The following is a 24,800-nucleotide window of genomic DNA, read 5'->3' on the forward strand; positions in this document are numbered from 1 at the left end:
TTTTTTTTTTTTTTTTTTTTTTTTTTGAGAGAGAGAAAGGGCGAGCAGGGGAGGGGCAGAGAGACAGGGAGACATGGAATCCGAAGCAGGCTCCAGACTCTGAGCTAGCTGTCAGCACAGAGCCCGATGCAGGGTTCGAACTCATGAACCATGAGATCACAACCTGAACGAAGTTGGACGCTTAACCATCTGAGCAACCCAGGTACCCCAAAGCTGATTTTTAAAAATAATATCCTGTCACTCCTTTGACAGTGAACGTTAGGTAAAATCTAAATTCCTTACTCGGTCCTACAAAGTCCTAGGTGATCTGGACCTGTCTACTCCTCTGACCCATCTTATAGTGTTCCATTTGCTTTTGTTGTTCTTTCTGGAATGTTCTTCTCTCAGATCTAGGTGCAGCTGATTCCTAAAGAGGCTCCAGCTCTGGGGCCATCTCCTTGGTGAAGTTCCCACCTCCTCAGTGAAGTTCTCCTTGGTTGCCTAACTCAGCACTTGACTACATCATAGTGTGTTTTCCAAAGGATGCATCATTAGCTGAAATTCTTACTTACATGGTATTTATTTATTGTCTGCTTCTCCCCACAAGAATCTAATATCCGCATCACAGGAAAGATCTGTCTTGTGTACTCTTCTATCTCTAGGACCTAAATAATGTCTGCCTAATAGTTGGTGTTCAGTAATTATTAATACTATAATAAGGTAATAAAAAGAGTGAGGATTCTACCATGGAGACAGGGCAGAAACACAGAATGTTGCTAAGTAAAGTAACGGCACCATAGATTTTGTGTTGCAAAATGGTTATAGGATTGGATTGCCAACTGGGGAAGACTGAAGGCAGGCAGATTATATAGAAGACTACCACAACCATTTCTGGTAAGGAGAAGATAGGGAGGCTGAACTGAGGCTCACTCAGAGGAGACAAGGGATGGAACAATAAGAGCAATATTTAAGAGGTGGAATCAGCAACCTGTATTTATGTTCTGAGGGAAGGAGGGCAGTAGTCGAAGATTATATCCATGCACATCTGAGTTAATGGTGGTGCCCTGAACTGAAACAAGGGATGTGGGAGATGTAGCATAGTTAGCAGATGAGTTTGGTTTGGGAATGTTAGCTTTGAGCCACCTGCAAAACATTCTGGTAATGCTGTTCAGTGGACAGTTGGTAATACCAGTCAGAAATTCGGGAAGGAGTCAGGACTGAGGGCATGGATTTGAGAGTTATTAGGTTGTAGGTGGTAATAAAGGCATGGGAATGGAACTTTAGCAAGAGCTGAGGGTAAAAAGAAAGGAGGGCCAATGATGAAATTCTAGGGGTTGACTAACTTTTGAGGACTGGGAAGAAGAAAAATCAGTAAAGAATAATGAGAGCAGTTGGGAGGAGCAGAATGTGGAACCCATGAGAAAGAACAATTAATAGTGGCAAATGCCACAGAGATCTGGCAAGAGAAAGACTGAAAACTTGGCAACTAGGAGTGACTGGTGACTTGAGCAAGAGCTGTTTGTTTCAGGCAAAATACAGAATGTAGTCATTTGAGGAGTAAATGGCGGGCATGGGGAAGGGACTTAGGATAGGATGCCGAGGATTCTTTCCAAAAGGTGGGAAAGTAGGAATTCCTGGCTGCACACCCTAGTAGGAGAAAGCTGTCTTTTAAGAATACAGCTGGACTAAAGCATTTGATTCAAAAGCTGAAAGTGTCTGTAGGCATTGTGTGCAAAGGATACTGAACTACCTGAGCACTGATACACAGATTGCCAAATGTCACCAAGGGCCTGGCTGGGGTTGGAGATGGTTCCTTTAGTTTGGCAATAATGGCATGGTTGTATGATTCTCTCCAGTGGTCTCCAGCCTCCTGGGTGTAGGAGCCAGGATGCCAAGTGACTGGCTTGATCACAGTTGTATACTGGCAGGGTAGTTGTGGCAGAAGGACAAGAGGTGAGGATATTGGGGATTGTGGTCTACAGGATTGGATCTAGACTGAGACAAAGTAAAGCAGACAGGTCGAGTGGGGAGGGGGTGGAGATAGAGACTGAGGGAAAATAGAAGGGCTAGAAAGTCCAGTGAGGAGAGTAAGAGATCTGAAGAATGGTAGGGTGCAGTTAGAGATGGTTATGTAGAACTTCAGAATTACTTGGAATTTCAGAATTTAGAATTTGGAGAGATGAAAGATCCGGGGTGTGCTTATGTGATTAGTGGATGAAATGGAGGATAGAGACATAGGTGAAGGTTAGGTCTTTGAACTTAAGAAGTGTAGCCACCATAATGTCACCCCATTCATACTGATGTTCCCCTACCTCTGGGAGACAGATGAAGATTGAAACCAGGAAATCCAGTGAGTAATCAGGAATTGGTAGATAACAGTTACACGGAGCAGAGAGAGCTGGATGTATGAAGCTCAAAGGAGCATGGGCATTGCATGAAAGGGGGAAGGCATATCCTGAAGGCCATAATGGTGAGTTAGGAGAATGCCAGACTGATTCTGGTGGAGCCCTTCCAAATCCTGGCAGCATCCAAGCTGTGACCACTGGAATAAACCGGAAGTCATGTGCACTGGAGGAGAAGAAGTTAAGGAAGCCCCAGGGGAACAGTCGGGTCATCTGCAATAGCGATAGGTGATAGGGTGGAAAGAGACCTCATAATGCCTAATGAAAGAAGCCTGAATTGGTTTTGGAACTCTCGGAAGTAATGCAATATAAATTTAACATACAAAGTGTATATTTGTTCCCACTAAGAGCTATATATTTCAGTAGCAAAAATAACAAAATTATATTGTTATGATTTCTGTGAAAAGTGTAATTTAATATTTGGAACAGCTTTTGAATCTGTGTTTAAAAATTATGTAGGTTTGTATTTTAGTTGGGTTTCTAGCATTTTATAAATAATATTTTTAAAGTATGAATGCTAATATTTATGTGTGTGGGTTTGTTTTCTTTTTTAAACAGGTTCTTAATCAAGAACCAACTCTATGGATCCAGGACAGGTTTATCCCATGGCCTGCTCTGAACAGCGTGTTGTCCAATAGAAGATTCCATTGGCAAACCGTCTCTGTTGCCTTATAGAGCAAGCAAAGAAGATGGATCGACTGAAGAACCATCTGCCTGTGTGCTTTCTACCTACTGTGCCCTTTTTAATCCTAGTATCCACTCTAGCGGCTGCTAAGAGTGTGACTAATAGCACTTTAAATGGCACTGACATTGTCTTGGGCTCTGTGCCTGTAATCATTGCCAGAACTGACCATATCATAGTCAAGGAAGGGAACAGTGCCTTGATTAATTGTAGTGTTTATGGTATCCCTGAGCCACAATTCAAGTGGTATAATTCCATTGGCAAGCTGCTGACAGAAGACGAGGAGAAAGGAGGAGGTAGGCTTTCAAGTTGTATCAAATATCATAAGATATAAACATGGACTTTGGAACCCGCACTCTGAATGTTAGTTGTTCCTATTCAAGTGATTTAAGGATCTCATTTTGTCTTCTTTCTCTAAGGCAAGAGGGAGAAATATATATTCTTAAGGATTCGAATCGCTAATTACTTCATAGTTTGCACTTTTTGACTTGGAAGACAGGGCAAGCCTCTTGGAATTTTGTAACATAATGCATACAAAATGTTATAGGGACGAATGTAAAGTGGATTTTCCATAAGTATACGTTCCATTTATAAGGGAGTTTTATTTTGTGTCATGGAGCTGGGTCCAGTAAACAATATAGCAGGCGTTTATGGTTAAATGTCAGTTTAATTCATTGACTGTGGATTTAAAGACCACGCTTCTTAAAAGAAGTCTCTGTGCAAGGTTCTCAGCCACGACTTGAGATCATTCTGTGCTTCTGAAGACCTGGCTGAAGTTTCTAGATTGTTGCAGCTGAGGCCAAGACGGAAGATTCAGTAGCAAGAAATAACATGTGGCAATAGGGGAATGCTTAGTTTTTAATGAGTGCATTTCTGGCCAAAAAATGTGAATCACCTACATAAGCACTGAGCCTGCTTCAGGAAAGACTTCGGCCAGAGAGAGGATTGATTGGGTCATTGTGAATAACTACACTTCTTGTTTTAGGTGTGAGAAGTACTTGTCTGAAAACCCAAGCCTGAGCTAATTGACCTGAAGGAGTTAATGTACTTTCTAAAGCATTTACTGTGTGAAGTAGGGGTGGGGGAGTAAAAAGACCATTGTTCTGAAGTAGCAGCTTACTAGTTTCTGTCACCTTTCATTCATGTTGTACTTCCATCCACAGCCCTTTAAGCAATGAATAATCCCCAGAGAGTTTCTGCTCCAAGAAAACCTACGTTTTTAATCTCTTTCCTTCATTTTATCTCACTCTGGAAAAGAATGGAAGCTAATACCTTATGTCTCCTTAGGAGCTGAGCAAATGGAGTTTCCTTGCCATTACATACTTGTGGCTCACCGCTGTGTCCCTCATGGTTAAGGCCACTAGCAGTCCAACTACCTGGGATCTGGGGTTTCATTGTAGCACTCTCACATTGCTTTGAATTAACCATTCAGGGATGTACAACATGACAAAGCTTCCTCCCTCCAGTGAAAATACCACATGTTACATGTATGTCTGTCTGTTTAATTTGGTAGAGTGGACCTCTATCCCCACCGAGTAAAATTTTGAGGCCATAGAATTTTTAAATTGGAAGGGACTTAGAGACAGTGTAATCCAAATCTCTTCTTCCACCCACGTTTTCCCAAAGTCCCACTGTCAGTTAATGGCTGTGACTAGAACCTTCACTAGTGACAGAAGAAGAGACACCACCACCCCAAGCCCACAGTTGGTTTCCACCCCTACCATTCCTTCCTCACAGACTCCAAGTCAAAAGCAAGTGATCCCACACTTGTGAAGGGGGCAGTAGCCATGGTAACATATACACACTCAAGTCGCCGTACTCCATCAGATCTTTCTGCGAGCTGGGCCGCCGCGGGGAATAACAAGGGAACTGAATTGAGGGGAACAAGGACTCCAGACCTGAATCTACCTTTCACATGGACACTGAAGCATGGGGTCATCACCGGTACCAAGGAGCTGGGGCACTAAACCCCTGAGTCCTAGAGAGGGAGACACTGTGGGAACCACAGTGCTGGGGCCTGAATTTCAGTCACCACATTTTGATTGCAGTCCTAAAGTAGGGCCTTTCTGCTTCAGAGAGATCACATGTTGCCTCAGTTGAAAAGGTCGTTCTAACTATTAACGCGGGCTTGGCAAGCACACTCTGTACCTGCCTTCTCGATCTGTGTCTTAGGAGGCTGGACTAGATGGAAGCCACATGGCTCGATTTCCTTTTGTTCTGTGGCACTCAGGTGGTCCATAGTAGCAGACTGCAGAAGCCCAGAACCCCAGAACCAGGGGAAGTCAGCAAAAGCCTTTGTGGCACAGAGAACTGCTCCATCAGAACCCAGCATTTGTATTGTTTGCAGCCAGCAGTCTTGCTGATAAATCAGTTAGCCATTTTCAAATCTCACAAGGAAGATGCACTGCAGATTTTTAAAAAGAACTCATGTGATACTAGTACTTGATGTTCCAGCTCAGCCTTTGTACTGCAGTGCATAATAAGAGTGATTCTAGAATGTCAGGAACACAGGGCAATACACAAAACACTGTACCTCACAACCAAGCAAGACATAAGAAATAGCAGAAATGACACTCCTCGTCATGAAATATTAGAACTTCAGTGCTCAAATGGCCTATCAGAGGACCCATAAGTCTTTAACTCTTTCTTTCTGATGGGGAAAATGCCCATATTATAACCATGGACAAAAATTTCAGTTGTCAGGCTAATAGTCTAGAAGTTTAAATGGAGCAGTGTTTCATTATAACTCAACAAAGAGGTGATTGAATGAATATAGTATGAAAAATGATGCTAATATCCCAGAACATTACCTAGATACAATAGACTACTGTTAAAACCAAACTAAAAAAACTAATGTAATTTTCATTAACAATCCCAACCATTGATTAAGCCCTCGTATACCAAGTTACAGATACCATTTCTGATCCTTACAGTAAGCATGACGGGTAGATATTATTAATCCTCATGTATACAGATGAGGGACCAAGTGAACAGAGAGGATATTACACGGCCAGAGTGTGGACAAGCTAGTATTTATTCTCCCTCTGTGTCCAACCAGCATCTGCTCACTCTTCGGGTCTTGCTAGGTGAAAAATGTTGAAGAGCATCCAACCCAGACTGAGTGAATGAGAGAAGCCTTCCTGGATGGAAAATGCATGGTAATCACCCACATCAGTTTCAGTGTCAGGATATGTGCTGTCACATGTATATGTGACACACACACACAAAGCATCAAAATCACCTGGTGACTCGATCTAGGAGCACATCACCATTCATTGTGTGACTAGGAAGGACCAACTTCATTTCTCGTTTATGCTGAGAAAGTGAGAGAGCTATTATTCATGCCAGCCCTGCCGGTCCTGGAAAGAGTGGGGCTACTGCCCGTCACTGGCGGGAGCGTCAACTGCTTCACTGCCCTTCCCTGCTGCTCATTCCTTCAAGTCCAGAGGATCGAGACAGGCTAATGTGTAATCTGTCTCTGGAGGAGGACTTTTCTTTTTCTGGCCGTTCACTAAAGGACATGTTTTGGGGGTAGTCCACCACCCATATTACAGAAATAGCTCAGAATTCCAATAACATGCATAACCACAAATGACCACAAAGTCCTTTTGCTTGAGGTGAGTAGAAATAAACAGTTGTCAGAAAGTATTATGAAAAAAGTGCCAGTTATTTCAGGTACTAATTATCCAGCGTATTTTTGCCATGGCTTTGTACTCTGACTTTAAGCCATTTAAATGCACATTAGCACCTTTGATGATAAATAACGAGCATTTCAGGAAAGTCAGCCAGCAGAGGCCTTGCCAAACACCTCTGCCTTGTTAGCGATTAAGTTTGAAATTCTTCTTCCAACTTAGGTCTGAGACTTCTGTGGATTGGTTCTCCACACCCTTATAGCGTTCTTCCACCAAAAATAACTAAAGACTGTCTTTTAAAGTAAAACATGCACAGAGTAAATGGAGCCAAAGTGCACAAAGTTCCCAATTGTCACCTCTGCTACTTTAGCATTGTGGAATTCATTATTACAGGTTTTGGTTTGTTTGTTTTTGTTTTTAAGAGAAAGAGCACTCACATTTGCACACCAGTAGTGGAGGGGCAGAGAGAGAGGGAGAGAGAATCTCAATCAGGCTCCACGCTCAGCTCGAAGCTCCATGGTTGGTGGGGCAGGGGGAGGGGAGGCACGATCTCATGACAGTGAGATCATGAACTGAGCTGAAATCAAGAGTTGGTCACTCATCCCCCTGAGCCACCCAGGAGCCCCATAAGTTTTGCACTTATTTATTTATTTGCATTTATCTCCACTTTTCAAATTTTTGGAATAGACTATAAAATGCCTGTTCACTACTTCTGCAAGGGACAACAACCTGTGCCAGCCCTGTTTTCAGACTAGTTCGTATATGACCTCCTTACTTAATGCACGTCTAAGAAGGGTCAGTTCCCACGGTAAATATAAATCATCCTTTACCTCTGAGATCGGCGTGAAGTAGTGCATTAACTACCGAAAATATGCTGAATTCTTCTTTTAGTAGATTAAATATCTGAGATGAAAAATCAACTTACCAAAGGCATGAAATAAAATTAGTGTAATTAGGAATACATTACTGGAAATCCCACAATAGCCTTTCCTTAACTCCTCTGAGCCACAGTTTTTGTAAGATAGAGATAATCCTTTTTTACTAGCAGGTGGGGCTGAGCGTCTTGAATAAACTATTGTGTATTAAACATTTTGCACAGTGGCCTGGAACATGTCCAGCTGTCAGTAAATGGCAACTGCTGCTATTGTTATTGGTAATATCGCCCTATATTTTGGCAGCCATAGATTCCAAGTGCCTAAATCTCTATTTCGTAATCTAGTGTGTTTTGAAAAGACAGGAAATAATTTCCTGGGTAATTTCTTATTCTCTATCTCGATCTCTCAACCTTAAAAACATTGAATTAATATAAAAAAATTTATAGCCCTTCAAAGTTATTTGAAATTTCAGGCTGCCTGGGCAGCGCAGTCAGTTAAGCATCTGACTCTTGATTTCGGGTCAGGTCATGATCTCACGGTTTTCAGGTTTGAGCCCCGTGTCAGCACAGAGCCTGCTTGGGATTTTTTTCTCTCCCTCTCTGTGTGCCCTTCCCCTGCTTGTGCTCATTCACTCGCTCTCAAAATAAATAAATAAACTTAAAAAAAAGAGTCACTTGAAATTTCAAAACAATATTGAGACTGCCGTGGTAGCAAGTTTGGAATCCTTTCCTTCATCAGAGGCTTCCCCTTGCCCCACCATCACTCTTGAGTACACAGGACCTGTTGATATCCAACATGCTTCTATCTCTGAATAAGCAGTGAGCGTATGTGGACATTACTAAATGTGTTATACACAAGATGAACTTTACATCTGCCTAACTCAGTGGTTCTTGGCAGGAGCCTGTGTTCCACCCAGAGGACATTTGGCAAAGTCTGGAGATATATTTTGGTTGTCATAACCTGGCGGAGGAGGGAAAGGAAGTGGGGGAAATTATGCTACTGGCATCTACTAGGTATAAGGAAGGAATGCTGCGACACATCCTTTAATGCACAAGATAAACCCCTACAAAGAATTACTCGGCACAAAATGTCAATGGTGTCAAAGCTCAGGGACCCTGATCTAACCCAAAGAAGCACTCCTCTGCTCACTAAAGAATCATTCCAAAGTAGATCTTGAGGTCAGTTATTTGAACCCATTATGTATTCTTTCATAAAAGTAGTTTAAGTTATTATGGCTCATTTTCCAAATTGATCCATGTCAAGGGCCAACCTGATAACTAACCACCATTTATAGTTTTTCTTGGATGAGTTATGCTCCATTTGGGATATGAACTCAGAGTGCTATAGTCTTAGCTGTGAAAAGACCCTTCTGGATCCACCTCAGATAAGGATGACAGCCGAAATCCCCAAAATGGAAGTCATTTATATGAACCCAGTGTAGGGTGCCCTTGTCTTGGAAAACCACCTGCAGCTGTTCTCAGAAAAGACTTACTAGCCTGCGTGGAATTACTTGGCACTAAAAATTAAGATCACCAGACCCAGTTAGCTGGAGGGTCATATGTTTCCTTTGCCAGGAAGTGAAAAGACAGTAGGTAATCTTTTCAGATATTATTTATACCTTTAAGCAGAGCGTAACTCCAGGCTGTGAACAGCATAGCCTTCCACCCCCACCTTCCTGAGCTGAAAGCTGAACTAAGCCTGTATTATCCCAGGCCACCTTTACTCCACATGATGTAGGAACAAGCTTGTGAGAGCTGCCCTGGTAGCCTCTGAAGAGGTCTCTTGGGAGGATTGGGGGAGTGGTGCATAAGAGCCCTTACGGCTTGCAGTGTTTATAACCAGAGTCTTTGCAGTGGCTTCACGGAGCTGTCATCTACTGCATAAGCCTGTAACAGGTGCAGCCATGCAGTGCTAAATTTGTTTTCAATTATGTTTTGTAAAAAGGCATGGACCCTTTCTCTTCAGTGGTCTGTTTTTCACATATTGGAAGATAAGTACCACATTTATAGACACCTACACACGTGCATCTAGTTCTTATTTGAAGACTCGATTCGATGCGATATTCAGGTGAATCTTGTACTTCCTTTATGTTTACCTAAACATTTATTGGAACGCTTACCACATGAATTTTTTTAATTTATTTTAACTTTTTAAAATGTTTGTTTATTTTTGAGAGAGAGACAGCAGGGTAGGGGCAGAAAGAGAGGGAGACACAGAATCTGAAGCGTCCAGGCTCCAGGCTCTGAGCTGTCAGCACAGAAGTCAAACGCTTAACCGACATGAGAATTTTTAAAGTTGGCCTCAAGAAAATAATGTATTGGGACACCTGGGTGGCTCAGTCTGTTAAGCGTTGACTCTTGATTTCAGCTCAGGTCATGATCTCACGGTTTGTGGGTTCAAGCCCCATATTGGATCCTGCACTGAGCCTGTTTGGGATTCTCTCTCTCTCTGCCCCTCCCTCACTTACTCTCTCTCTCAAATAAATAAACTTAAAAAAAAAGAAAAGAACCTACTTATTTTGGCCAGTTGAAATCTCCTCCTTAAAAACCATAGGTATGTAAAGCTCAAGAGCCTAAGTATCTCACTGGGATTGTGAACAGAGTTTTAATCTTTTCATGCCACTCACTGGGGACATAGACAAACCATACGTCAGCTTATTTACACATTCACAGAAAGGTATCTCCAAAGAAAAAAGAAATCCTTATCTTCGAATAAGTAATTTGGGGGAAATTCTAAGAGCTTAGTATTTGGGCATAATTTTAATTTCTAATGCTCCATGATCCTCAGGAAAAGCTGGAGAAATTTAGGATTGTAGTAGACACGGTGTTTGAAGGAAGCTGTAATTATAGTATCTTTGTAGGTTGTGTTCTCACTTTCCTTATGATTCTTTAGTTCCAGAATGTATCAATGCTGTTCATTTCTATACAGCAGTAATGTGGTCAGAAGTCATTTGCATGAGCCATAGTTCTGATCTAGTGCCATACACTGGCTACACACTGAGCCACAGTGACTCCCATCATATGACTGTAGCCATATGAGGCTGCTGATCTGCTTCTCTCATTACTGGACGGTCTACCTGACCCTGTCCTATTGACATGACATCGTAGTGTCTGGAGCAACTTCCTCTTCCATGTGTGTGTGCCCCACAGTGAGCACGGTGGTACCAGGTCAGCCACCTTCCTGGCTTGGGACCAAGGTTATGGCTTCTCCCAGAGAATGTTGGCAGGAGGGGAAAGTTCTGGAACCATGTCCCTGTAGAAAAACTATCCTGAAAAGATTTTTCTCATTACCTTGATTTTCTTATATCGTTAATATTTTTTCAGTCAATTTAGGCTTGTCTGATTTGAGAAATTTCAAGAAGTCTACAAGTAGGTCATAGACTACATTCATTTTGAATTTTGACAGATGCCTCCATATCAACCTTCCAAAGGTTTTACCAACCTGACTCCCCACTGCCACGTGTGTAAGCATCCCTTACCCTGTTCTCTCAGCAACATAATGTATAATCAGTGTCTTTCCTCTTTTTCTGGCACTCTGAAAGGTTGCAAGTTATGTTTTGGGGGGCGCCTGAGCAGCTCAGTCAGATAAGCATCTGACTTTGGCTCAGGTCATGATCTCATGGTTCGTGAGTTCAAGCCCTGAGTCAGGCTCTATGCTGACAACACAGAGCCTGCTTGGGATTCTCTGTCTCCCTCCCTCTACTCCTCCCCTGCTCACGCTGTCTCTCTCTCTCTCAAAAATAAACTCTTAAAAAAGTTATGTTTTTTATAGTTAGACACTATTCATATTTCTTTTTTCTGTGATTTATCCATTTGTATCCTTTCCCCATTTTTTTCTTTTGAGTTATTTGTCTTGATTTATAGGAGTTTTTTTTTTTATGTTTTATACCTAGTAAGCATTTGTCTGTCAAATATTCATAATTTTCTCCCACTCTGTCATTTGCTTTTACTTTTACTTAGTATGACGTATTTTATAGTGTAAAAATTTTAATTGTGGAGAAATCTAATCTATTATTGTTTTCCTTTATAGTTTCTTGAAATGCCTAAAAAGCCTTCGTATCCCTAGTTTGTAAAAATGTTTTTATATCCTCTATTAACTTTATGCTTTTTAAAAATATTTTTTAATGTTTATTTATTTTGAGAGAGAGAGAGCATGTAAGCAGGGGAGGGGCAGAGAGAGAGAATCCCAAGCAGGAACTGTGAGATCATGACCTGAGCCAATATCAAGAGTCTGACACTTAACCAAGTGAGCTATCCAGGCACCCTAATTTTATACTTTTAATTTACATTTAGATCTTCAGAATACTTGGAATTTATTTTTATGTATCACATCAAATAGGAACATAACTTCATTTTCATTTTTCTTTTAAATGAATGGTCAATTATCCCAATATCCTTTCCCTGCTGATTTAAAATATCTTCCTTATTTTTAAAATTCCCATGCTTACCGGCATCTGCTTCTGGACTTTCTGATTTTCTTCACTGGTTTAGTCAGGGGTCAGAGAAGGTTTCTCAGGTAGCGAGGTGACAGCGAGGTGGTGTCTGAACTGGGCTAAGAAGGGGTGAGGTAAGGCTTGGAGGCGGGAGGGAGGAGAGCTTTCCAGGCAGAGAGGAAACCTGTGGGAAGGTCCTATGGCAGCTGTAAGAAATGAAATAAGGCCTGTTTGTCAGGGGGAAGTCCTGTAGGGTGAGGGGTTCCTGTTCTCCCACAGGATAAATACAAAGCTCTTGAACATTCTGGCCCTGCATTCCTCTCCGGCCCTGTCCCCACCCTAGCCCTTCTTGGTTTTGGACGTAGTTTGTCAGCTGCAGCAGCACAGCCTGGGTTCCCTCTATTGCTCCTATGCCACCTGCACCACCCAGCCTGCCCTCATCCTGGCCCGGTTCCCCAAGCCTCTCCAAGAAGCTGGTGCTCCCACCCCACTGCCCTGGGCCGGCACTTTGCCAAGTGAGCCACGGTCCTTTGTTGCCGTCTGTGTCCCTCCTTGGGCCGGATGGTTTTCTCAGTCGGGGATCCTGTCTAACTCATCTTTGTATTCGTACAGTCGAGCGTGGAACCTGCTGCAAATGCAATTTACTCAATAATGTTTGTTGACTAAACGCTTGAACAAGATTAAAAAAAGATCACTGCCCTTCTAAAAATGTCAGCTTTTATGTGTGTGTGTGTGTGTGTGTGTGCACACACGCAGCATAAAATACACACTGCAGTACGGCTAAGAAATAACATCTGTTAGCTTTTCTCTTTGCAAAGGAGAGACTGTCACCACACTACTTCTGCTCCCACGTGGGAGGTTTTCATGTGCGATTCTTGTGCCTGGAGTTTCTCGGGGAGACTGTGACAGATTCCTGGGCAAACTCTAGCAGCCCTTCTCCTACTGCATGTGTCGGTATTTTAGGGTGAAGCCTTCAGGTGAGGGTCACCTTATAGGACCAGAGTGGATGACGGGAGTGGAGGAAGGGCTTTCGAAGGGTTACAATCTGAGCAAGGCACAGGGCATATATTAGTGAGTAACTGTCAAGGGCATTAGGGAAATATTTTACATGTAATCTTTGGTAATATATTCAGAAAGTCACGGTTTAACATCCGCCTCTTTATTTCCTCCAGAATCGTTGCATGTAGATCTGACTCGGCATCAGCTGCCGACATTTTAGGTTTTTATCTGTGCTAAAGTGATGCGGCTTAGTGAAAATTCAGCACAACTTTGACATGCCCAGTTACCATCTAAAATACACGAGAATTGCACTGTATACGCACTTCATGAAGAGCACTGATGGTTTCCTATGACAGTCATTGTGGGTGTTCTTGTTTTCTTAAGTAAAGTTAAAGCTAAAGCCAGGACCCTTCCAGAATGAGTCTCAGGGCAAGATATTTGTAGACTGAGGCGAATGGTAACGTGCAAGACAGAAAACGTTCTCAAGATGATCCCAGCTGGATGGGTTCTATATGGAAATTCTTCGTGAGCCTGGGTGCAGAGCTGATGTGGGAGGACCACAAAGTGCAATCTATGCCATCTTCATTGTTTTCAGGGCTGCATCTGGTAGTAGAACACACAGAAATCTTTATTTTTCACTAACCAGCGGTCAAGCTGAGACTGAGAGGAAATATGTAGAGTCTTAGTATCAGCCTTTAAAAAAGAAGTGATACAGACTTACATCACCTTTGCGGTGATAACCTTAGCTCCTGTGACGTTATAGTCTTTGGAAGGGGTGTGTGTGTGTGTGTGCGTGCGCACGCATACGTGTGTGTCTGTTGGCTACCAAAGACTTGCTTTGTGACCCATAACAGAATACAGTGATCACTAAAATTATTATTTAGGTGTGAAGAGAAGCTGTTCATAATACCATCAGATACCTGCCTTCTTAGTTTAGTGATCTTTTCTGCTCTTCTGCTACTCCCAGGTTCAGACTACTTTGGAGGTAATTCCTCCATAAAAGGAACGGCCATGGGAGGTTAGGAGTTGAACAATTTGACCCTTACCACTCCCCATATAAATAACCTCACCTCACCTTCTTCCATCCTAGTTCCTGTTATATTTTCCAACAAAAGAAAGAAGGTAAATTTGAGAAACTCCTACAAGTATAGTCTGTAATTTTCTGGAACCAAATACCTTCCATATCCGTAATAAGCTTCCAGTCAACTCGAGTTTGCCTATGCCCGCTGTAGTCCACCTTTATGAAACATGCACATGTTAAAAATATAAATTGATAATACATTGATTCCCTTGCCCCAGATTATTTCTACATTTGGACAAACCTGCAGCCGAAGTATCAAAATCCACGTTCGGGGAATGAAGGGAGTGGAAGGCCTGCCCAATCTAAATGAGAGAAGATTTCACAGACTGGGTGCTTAGGTTTGTCGGTTGACACACATTCACAAGAAACCAAAAATTCACTAGATTTTCCAAACCAGTGTTTTCTACTCTTGGGGAAAAGAAACTGGCCGAATTGTTAGAAAAGGGTTACTCGGGGACACTAGGAACCACTCTTCACAGATGTTCTTTCAGAAAGAGTAATAGGACAGCACCTACAAGAGGCATCCTGCCAGATCCAGCGTGCCTAGCAGGTAGGAGGGGCCGCAGGTCCCCAGAAGGCACCTCACTGCTCCACCCTAGCTTCCTTAAGGATGTTCCTAGGAGTAGAAGATGCTGGAATGAAGAAGGCCCTCTCTTGCTTCAGTCCATAGTGCCCTGAGACTGTAGTCACTTACGTGTTCACAAGTTTAAAAGGAGGGGGAGGAGGGGAACAAGTTGCTTGTTGCTTTTGGGAAATATCAGATTTTTAAATAGAATTAGAAGTCACTGCCAGAAGGAGAAGAAACAAGTGAAAATACAATTCGATAATAGGTACTTAAAAGGAAAACTACATGTTGAACTGCTCCATCTCTCAGGAGAGGCTCCTCTAGTTGGCTTGTGGAGCCGGAGTGCTTTTATGGAGAAATATCTCCCTGTCTGCTCCTCAGAGCTCCCAAGAGAACTGTCCTGGACCCTTCCATCTCTATAGGACGGTATAGGTAGGCTTTCAGAAAGCCTCAGACCCAGGACCTAGAAGCCAAACCTCTAATGACCTGTGGGTACAGAGGCAGACAAAGAATGAATCCCAATGAAAGAGTTTCCCCTGATTCAGAACTTCATCCCTGGGGCAACACTAGCTCCTTTCCAGGCCAGAGAAGGAAATCGAACTGCACTTATCAACATGCATTCTCCATTATGTGAGGCTTATTTTCAACTTGATGGGTCTATAATTTATTTGCAAGGCTAAAACATTAAATTGGTATTAATTCATACCCAGCCTCTGAATGTTCACATTGTTAGCTTGTAACTTTTAAGTACTATAAACAATTCATCATAAATTCTCAAAATTAATGACATGTTATGCTTGAATTAACTGAGGTCATACAAGGATAACTTCAACCTCAAATATGAGAAACCCAGGTAAACAATTATAATTTAATTGGCTTACTCCAGACTTTATGTTGATCCTAAAATACTTTATATTCTTAGAAGCATTAAACTCCCTCAATGAACATATATATTCAATAGCGTCATGCTCGTGGGCAGGTTAGAAAACCAGATGCTATGTTTAAGGAATTCTTTAATAAGAGCGCAGTATTTTCCAGATTGTTTATTTTTCCTACTTTTCACGAGGCTGTAGAATTACGTAGCATGGCTTGGGGGTTAAAAGTATAGCCTTTCGACCCTGAGTTCATCTGCTCTCCCACTTCTTCCAAACTGGTGACCTTGGGAAGGTGGGCTAATCTAACCGTGCCTTAGTTTCTTCATCCTGTGAAATGGAGCCGGTATGAGTACCAACCTCACAGAGTCGTTGTGAGATGAAAAGCATTAACGCACGTCGCTGTGGCACTGGCTGGCACATAGTAATTGTTCACTGTCGGTATCAGTAGCAGTGGTAGCAGTGGCAGCAGATGTTTTTAGTAATGTGAGAGTTTGTAGACACTTTAATATGACCTGTGTGTCCTCGGTTGAATTTTCCCCCCTTCCTTCCCACAGGAAAATGGCAGATGCATGACAGCGGCCTCCTGAACATCACCAAGGTGTCTTTTTCAGACCGAGGTAAATACACATGTGTTGCTTCTAACATCCATGGCACTGTGAACAACACGGTGACCCTGAGAGTCATCTTTACCTCTGGAGACATGGGCGTCTACTACATGATCGTCTGCCTTGTGGCCTTCACCGTTGTCATGGTCCTCAATATCACCCGCCTGTGCATGATGAGCAGTCACCTGAAGAAGACTGAGAAAGCCATCAATGAGTTCTTTAGGACAGAAGGCGCAGAGAAGCTGCAAAAGGCATTTGAGATTGCCAAGCGGATCCCCATCATCACCTCAGCCAAAACTCTAGAGCTTGCCAAAGTCACCCAGTTCAAAACCATGGAGTTTGCACGCTATATCGAAGAGCTTGCCAGGAGTGTGCCTCTGCCTCCCCTCATTATGAACTGCAGGACCATCATGGAGGAAATCATGGAGGTGGTCGGGCTTGAGGAGCAGGGGCAGAATTTTGTGCGGCACACTCCAGAAGGCCAGGAGGCCTCAGACAGGGATGAGGTTTACACAATCCCAAACTCCCTGAAGAGAAGTGACTCCCCCACTGCTGACTCGGACGCCTCGTCGCTGCACGAGCAGCCTCAGCAAATTGCCATCAAGGTGTCTGTGCACCCACAGTCCAAAAAAGATCACGTGGATGACCAAGACGGCATGCAATTTGAGGTCAAAGATGAAGAGGAGACAGAACCGTCAGCCGACCGTTCCCCGGAAACTGCAGAGCCTTCCACAGATGTAACATCCACAGAGCTAACGTCTGAAGAGTCAACGCCTATCGAGGTATTAGATAGAGTCCTGCCACCAGCTCACCTGGAAACTTCAGAGCCAGCAGTGGCACAGGACAGAAACACCTGCATTATTTATGAAAGCCATGTCTAATATCAACCATGAAAAGCTATGCATATCAAGAAAATCAGGGGCTGCTCCTTGTAGTGCAGATGTAGTACGCACTCGCCGCTAAGCCTTACCAGGAGACTCTCATCCCTTAGGTAGGAGTGACGCCATTTTAAAAGGGGAAACACCTGAGTGCAGTTTATGACATGACTGGAATTTCCCCCACAGTAAAGGATGTGAGAAACATCAGGGTGCAGAATTGGTAATACTGGACGGAAGGTGTCTGTCCATGCGATACGAATTTTAGAGGCTCTTCTCTGCCAAATAACCTTAATGGGTGATGCCCTTTTGTCAAAGAGAATATTACTATAAGATATTCTGAGTTCAAGAGCCCTGCCCAATGCACACCGCATTGCTTTTCCTTTAAAAAAAATTATAGGTCTGCTACAATAGCAAATGCACGTACATGGGTTTGTTGCACTTTCTTCTCAGTTTTATTCCTTTCACTGTTCCTTTATAATGGAGTAGCTGTTGTTACATTAATACTAATTGCTCTTTCCGGTTTGGTCCTCTTTGCCACTTTGTCCTTATTTTCCCCCTAGAATACTTACCTCAGAGGCTTGGTATCAGTCACTGGTGCCAGGGCTGATACCTACAAGTCACCTGTAATGTTCCCGAGTAGTTACTAGGCTCATTGTTTTTGTCACTACCCAGGCCTATGTTCATACATCACTTTTTTTGTTTCCAACGAAGCTGCTATTGTGAAACTGAGAAAAATTTTGCCCAGGAATAGCACTTTATTAGCCAAAAACAAATGTGTTTACCTGTCCGATTCTGAGAGCCTTTTGGTGGAGGGAAATTATAAAAGGTCGAATATACCTGTATTACCCATGAAACCTGTCCTCTGTGTAAGTAACATCATCTTACAAACAAAAACTGATTATCTGGAAAATGTATTGCTTCTGAAGACAGCAGCATATGATGAATCCCTGTAGGTTGTAGAATACTGACTTCCCACAAGGGCTTGGAGGGCCATATGCCATCGAGTGACTCAAACACTTAATTCAGGGCAGCAAAATAAAGATCTGTGAAGTTGTGTAACCAGGTCCGCTTTGTGAACCATGTAGCTAACTTGTTGGTCTTGAAGGGGAGAGGGAAAGGTTGGAGTAATGACCTAGGGAACTGTGTCATCAAATTTCACGCCAAATTATTGAATTATTTTTTAGCCTCACAAGAAAGCAGTAATATGTGAGGCTGAATGATGTTATGGAAAGGAGAAAAAGTCAGTCTATGCAAAGGTCAACACCTTACCTGACTGTGCCAATAACTAGCTGCCTGGCTTTGGGCAGGTATGGGTCTCAGCTTCCTTATCTGTCAGAGGGGGCAGACTAGATAGGCTCTGAGCACCATTTAAATGGTCTCACTCTCTCACAGAACCACCTCAATATCATCGTGCTTGCTCTCTTTCCAGTTAACGGATTTTCACTTTCATGTCTGGGTTCAGCTAACATTTTTTATGCTGCCTTACTTACTCAAGGAGGATCAGTTTTAAATAATCATAGAATTTTAAGCAAGTTGTGGATCTTCTCTCCCAAAACATCATTAGGACCACTTCTATAGTTTAAATTTAACCGTAGTGAGAATGAGTGGTATTTCATTGTCACTTAGAAGCAGGGGGAGTAACCTTAAAGTTGTTGTAGGGGTCATGGCCACATCAAGTGATGGGGTCGTATTGCTGAAGGTTACACGGGCCACGTTGGTACTGAGGGAGCAGACCCAGATGTTTAGTCCTCACTCTGTCACTATCTAGTAAGTGATCTCGAACAACTCCCTTCCCTTCTCTGGGGCTTAATCTTTTCCATCTGAAGAATATGGGGGTTGTGCTTGATGAGTCACAAGGTCCCTTCTAGCTCAGACATGTATTGTTTTACAGAGTTTGTAATCTCTCAAGATAGGTCCCTGCTGCAAGAGACAAACAACATTGGGAGCCAAAATGGGTACAGGAGATTGGATGCTTTTTGCTGTCCAAAATTTTACAACAAATGTATTTGGCTGTGCAGCTGAGGGCAGTGGGTTTGGCTTTAGGGGTAGCCTGACGGGCTTCTTTATTCATAGACAACCAGTGTGGAAGGCAATCTAACAAGACATGGAGTTTGGTTAGACAAACTTGTCCAGGAATGAACTGCTGGCATCTAGTTAGAAGGGTCTTGGCGGGGGGAAGGGGGGGTCACATAAAGCAACTAGTAGTACAGCAGTCAAGAGAAAGCATGACTCCTATGTGGGCTCTCTGGATTAGGATTTTATGTATTTGGGTTGCAGAACACCTTTATCTCCAACTCTAAGAATATAAACATTTTCCACTTGCTATGGAGGTCAGCAAATTCTTACTACGGATCTATATGCCCAAAACAACAACTGAAATTTAAGCTCATTTTGTGATATTGTGTGAACTTTTTTGCATTGTGTTCAGTTATTCCACCCAAACCCATGTGCAGATTTCCACATGGAAAGGCATCAGTTCTATCTAGACATTGATAAGAAATAAAAACTTTAAAATCAGCAGATTTTTAATGAAGCAGGAGCAGGAATTTATGACCAAAGAATGTTCCAGATTGGTCTTAGCTTCTTAAGACTGGGGAGATGATGATGATGATGATTATTATTATTATATAGATTTTTCCAAACTTTTCCCCTATTAGGGCATCAAAAAGCTCTTGATAGAATCATAGCCAACCTAAAAGGAGGTTGGTTTACAATGGAGATTTCTCCTTCCAGAAATTCTACACTCTTCCTATCCATCCTACATCTTCTTCGTGAAATGAGAAAGGCTCTCTCCTTCTAGAATATAAAATGTAGAAGACCTTGTGACTTTCAGCTGATTTTTCAAAGATAAACTGCTCAGCTTCATAGAAATTCATAGACGTATGGCTGTATGTGTGTGTCCTTGTGTGCACGCATGAGCGTCAGGCTGTTTGGGGCAGTTTTAAAAGCTTAACGCTAAATCCCAAGCCACGTCCTTTGGGTCTTATGTAGTCATTCTCAACATCAGTCTCTGGTTTCTGAGTCATATCTCTAGCAACTTCTTTCCTTGAAATTCTGAAAATGATTCAGATACGTGTGCATATTTAATTCACTTAGATGATCTGTAAACTTGGATGGTATTTATTCTAAATGGAAAAAAACACAATTTTATACTGAAAATCTATGTAATTTATAATGGTTTTGTTTTATATATTATATTTTCATATCTTTAGGGCACATCTACTGTTCTCATCTTTTTGTATATCATACTCAGCAAAAAGAAATACTAATACTTGACTAAAATCTCTAGGAACCAAATGTGATGTATAACGTATAGAAATTGCTCTAAAAATAGCTGAATGTTCTCACCCATCCCAAGCATTATTGTGCCATTACATCCAGAATGAGTTGTCTCAGATGTTTATGAGCACTCCTTTTTTCAAAACTAAGGCTAAAAGGTCTTGACATCCCACACAATGGATTCTGGAATCTCCTTCCTATCTTTATCTTTTTTATTGTTTGTTTCATTTTTAACTGTAGAAGTCTGTGTTGTTCAAGCTTGCCTTTGAAGGGCAAATGTGAGATAAGAAAGCAATTTGATGAAAAGACTGAATTGAACTCTGGCTATGTAAATTATTTAGTGGACTGCTGACATGTTTTAAGTCTAATGCTTCGATTGTTATTTATTGGTGATCTAGGGTCTGCTCAGCTCTTTAGCACACGAAGTAAATGTAAGGCACAAAGAATGTTTGCATGTTTTGAACAAGCACTCTCTCAGTGTAGTGCAGCCAACACAGATCTGCTTACCTGCAAAAACACCCATCCCAGCCATTGGAGAAACAGTTTGGGAGAGGCAAATCAGCCACCTTTTATTCGTAGATTGAAATCCAGTGTTGTTATCAGTGCTAACTCTTAAATGGCAGCCCCTGAGGTTCTGTTAACAGGGGATTTCCTGTCAGTGTTTCATTTGGTAAGAAAATGGAGCATTTAACTTATCTTTCAGATACTGTATTTTATATTCGGCACAGTTCAGCTACTGTTCTGTACCTATTTCACAGATCCTTTTGGCATTCCGTTAAGATTATAATCCCTGTTTCTACTCTTGCTTTTTAAGCTAATTTACTGGTACTCTTTAAACCTACCAGATCTCATTGTATGTTCACACACATCTTTTGAGCACCTGACATCTTCAAGACACTAACCATTTTTACATTCACCTATTCATTTAAAAATCCCTCAGTAGATAACAAAATTCATTTTCCTAATGACTTTTTTAGGGTTTCTACGGTGATTAATCAGGTCTGGATTAAACAAATCAATGGTGGGGGATTGGATATCAAAACAATTGTTTAATATGTTTTCCAAAGGACTGAGTGCGTGTCTGTTATACAAGAAAATATCATATGAGGGTGGTAATGATCTTTGAGATAGTTTAGAGATATCATTTTGAAAGGGACTAATATTTAGAATACCACAATCAAAATTGAAGCTCTCAGAGAATGTAAAAATAGAAAACAAATAGTTCTAAGAATATTCTGGCATAAATTGATTTTATTTAACCAGTAATAAAAGCCTTCAAATGTATCTGTCAGACACCATAGAGCTGCTTACAGTGAGTTAGGGTCAAAGAAGATGTTTGCTTGCACTTATGTTTGGCTTGCTATATCTCTAGTTCTGGATGTCCTTTGTTAAAATTGGAAAATAAGATGAAAAACTTTGGGCAGAAATGTCCAACTGGTGGATTTGTGAACTATAAATGTTCACTTTTTAAAAATAATTTAAAGATATAAACAGATGACATTTAAGTTGATGTTATAGTAGCAAAACAAAACACCATGTGCTCCATCCTGTGTTTTGATCATTGCTTTAATAAAGGGTTTGCGCAGGAGTGTGGATTTTGTGTCATGTCCCACCTGAAGGGCATGTGATGGTGGCATGTGATTTATTCTTTCCAATGATAGGAAATCCGTCACTCACTCTTTTTTTTTCTTTCTTTTTATTTTAACTTGTTTTATTTTTTTTAATTTACATCCAAATTAGTTAGCATATAGCGCAATAATGATTTCAGGAGTAGATTCCTTAGTGCCCCTTACCCATTTAGCCCATCCCCCCTCCCACAACCCCTCTAGTAACCCTCAGTTTGTTCTCCATATTTATGAGTCTCTTCTGTTTTTGTCCCCCTCCCTGTTTTTATATTATTTTTGTTTCCCTTCCCTTAGGTTCATCTGTTTTGTCTCTTAAAGTCCTCATATGAGTCAAGTCATATGATTTTTATCTTTCTCTAATTTCACTTAGCATAATACCCTCCAGTTCCATCCATGTAGTTGCAAATTGCAAGGTTTCATTCTTTTTGATTGCTGAGTAATACTCTATTATATATATACACCACATCTTCTATATACATTCATCCATTGATGGACATTTGGGCTCTTTCCATACTTTGGCTACTGTTGATAGTGCTGCTATAAACATGGGGGTACATGTGTCCCTAAGAAACAGCACACCTCTATCCCTTGGATAAATGCCTAGTAGTGCAATTGCTGGGTCATAGGGTAGTTCTATTTTTAGTTTTTTGAAGAACTGTCCATACTGTTTTCCAGAGTGGCTGCACCAGCTTGCATTCCCAACCAATTCTTTTCCCTAACTTTTGCATCCATGACGTATCTTGGGAGAAAAGGAAAAATCAAATAATTTTTTTTTTTTAACGTCTATTCATTCTTGAGACAGAGAGAGACAGAGCATGAACGGGGGAGGGGCAGAGAGAGAGGGAGACACAGAATCGGAAGCAGGCTCCAGGCTCTGAGCCATCAGCCCAGAGCCCGACGCGGGGCTCGAACTCACGGACCGCGAGATCGTGACCTGAGCTGAAGTCTGACGCTTAACCGACTGAGCCACCCAGGTGCCCCGCAAATAATTTTTTTTTAACTACAAACTTTATCCAAATTCAGAAACCTTAACTCCATCCTAACAAACTTTATAGCAATGTATTTTTATCTGTTTCAGGAAATGATTTTTAACATGTAATATAAAGCATACTCTGGAGAATCCAAAAAAAACCAGGAAACTCACATACCCAGAACATTCCACAGAAGGTATAAGTAATAGATCTGCGTAGACAATACCAAATCCAGGCCAAATTCAAAAAATGCTAAGTAGGTCCCTTTGACAATCAGCTTCAAAAACTGAATCCCTCTCAGATGAGATATGGGACACGTAAGCAAAACCAGATGGGACTACCAGATAGGAAAGCAAGACAAAAAGGGCAGAAACTAATTTACTGCAGACTAAAGAGACATAATAACTGAGTTTTCCAATAAATTATACATGTAACTTAACATCCACAGGTTCTCCCAAGCAAAACAAAAAACAAAAAACCAGACTGAGTATTATGCTGGCATTAATGGAAAAATTAACAATCATATCATTATGAAAGAGAAAATAGGAAAGTTTCATGCTAACCAGGTAATTTTGACTGATGCCTATTTTCAGACCCAGAACAAATAGTTGCTAAATTTTTTTTTTGCAGGTTTTGGAATGCCATGTTCTGCATGGGCCTTAATCAAAAGAGCTGTATACGGATTAATATTAATCTGCATGATTTTCAAAGAAGCCTACAGTCACAGAGTTGGAAAATCAATGTGAAGTTATCTAATTTACGTATCTTCTACAATGTGCCTACATGTAGTAGTTCAGCTCTGCTTGAAAATCTCTGACAAACGGGGAGCTCGTTCCTCATGTAGCAGCATATTCCATTGTGGCTGGGTCTTAAGCACTGAGGCAAGAATTTTAAAAGTGCTACCACACTGGTCCTTGAGCTCCCTGAAGCCAAAAGTGTGAGTTAGTCCTGCCACAATAAAATTGTCTTTTTAGTGTCAACACAAAACTAAAATTGTAAATGTATTCATATAAAAGGATTGCAAAAATGCGGGATGCTCCTGATATGGCTAATTAACATGCCATGTGGCACACACCCTTTTGAGTGAATGGTTTCTGCCAGTGGGGGGGTGTTAGAGGCAGATTTCAGGTGAATCAGGTGCTAGCCTTCCCAGCCCCTGAGATGTCCTAAGGCTACAGCTCACTAAATAAAGGGTGGTTCGGCAGCGAGAAAAAAGCAAATCAACCAGCAGATGAATTGCCTCATTATATTAGTATACTTTTGAAAGACTATTAGAACTGAAAGAAGTGTATATATACGTTATTTTCAAAAAACAAATCTCTACCAGTGGGGTGGGTTTTCTGACAATTATTCATGTTTTAAGATTCATTATGGAATAGGAGTCCCAGTAAATTATGCAAAAAAAAAAAATCACTCTAGCAAAATTAGAGGACTTTTTGTTCAATGCAGATGCTCTATAACATCTACTTCCTGAAGTTCTCCATGATTCCTATGAAGCTGATGTGTTAATAGAGACCCCTGAAGCGATTGGCACCTCTGGTTTTAGGTCTGATTGATTATTATGTCTACTGATGTCACACGCTTCTTCCACCTAGGCATATGGCAAGGTGAACAAAATTCCCCAAAGCTTTAAGAAAAGTCCTTTTTTTTTTTTTAACTAGGATTTTATTTATTTATTTTTAAGTTTATTTGAGAGACACAGAGACCGCGAGAGTGGGGGAGGGGCAGAGAGAGAGAAAAGAGAGAGAGAATCCCAAGCTAACAGCTTGTTGCTAACAGCACAGAGCCTGATGCCAGTCTCGAACCCATGGAACTGTGAGATCATGACCTGAGCCGAAACCAAGAGTTGAACACTTAACCAACTGAGCCACCCACGTGCCCCAAGAAGATTCCTAATTCTAACCATCAAGGTTTTTACAC

The 24,800-nt window shown here is 41.5% G+C and overlaps 1 protein-coding gene and 1 long non-coding RNA gene across 15 annotated transcripts in view; one reads left to right on the forward strand and one right to left on the reverse strand.

The window, feature by feature from the left end:
- The window catches only part of MFAP3L (microfibril associated protein 3 like), a 94,373-nt gene that overhangs the window by 20,245 nt on the left and 49,328 nt on the right, over positions 1–24,800 (forward strand). For 3 of the 12 annotated variants that reach the window (XM_042983629.1, XM_042983630.1, XM_042983631.1), the window contains 3 exons: positions 388–554; positions 2,940–3,359; positions 16,077–16,909. In XM_042983629.1, the coding sequence (XP_042839563.1) occupies positions 3,071–3,359; positions 16,077–16,909 (1,122 nt within the window). In that variant the 5' untranslated portion in view covers positions 388–554; positions 2,940–3,070. Of the gene's footprint in view, positions 1–387; positions 555–790; positions 874–1,912; positions 1,933–1,962; positions 2,330–2,939; positions 3,360–16,076; positions 17,119–23,510; positions 23,631–24,800 lie in introns of those variants that run through there. The other 9 variants (XM_042983632.1, XM_042983628.1, XR_006216690.1 and 6 more) reach the window with 8 other exon arrangements.
- LOC122237922 overlaps positions 16,249–24,800 on the reverse strand; it is a 148,290-nt gene continuing 139,738 nt past the window's right edge. For 2 of the 3 annotated variants that reach the window (XR_006216693.1, XR_006216692.1), the window contains one exon: positions 16,249–16,322. This is a non-coding gene — a long non-coding RNA (uncharacterized LOC122237922). The remainder of the gene's footprint in view (positions 16,323–24,800) is intronic. The other variant, XR_006216691.1, reaches the window with a different exon arrangement.

The sequence above is a fragment of the Panthera tigris genome, chromosome B1 (genome assembly GCF_018350195.1).
Source record: "Panthera tigris isolate Pti1 chromosome B1, P.tigris_Pti1_mat1.1, whole genome shotgun sequence".
In the NCBI taxonomy this organism is placed as follows: Eukaryota; Metazoa; Chordata; class Mammalia; order Carnivora; family Felidae; genus Panthera; species Panthera tigris.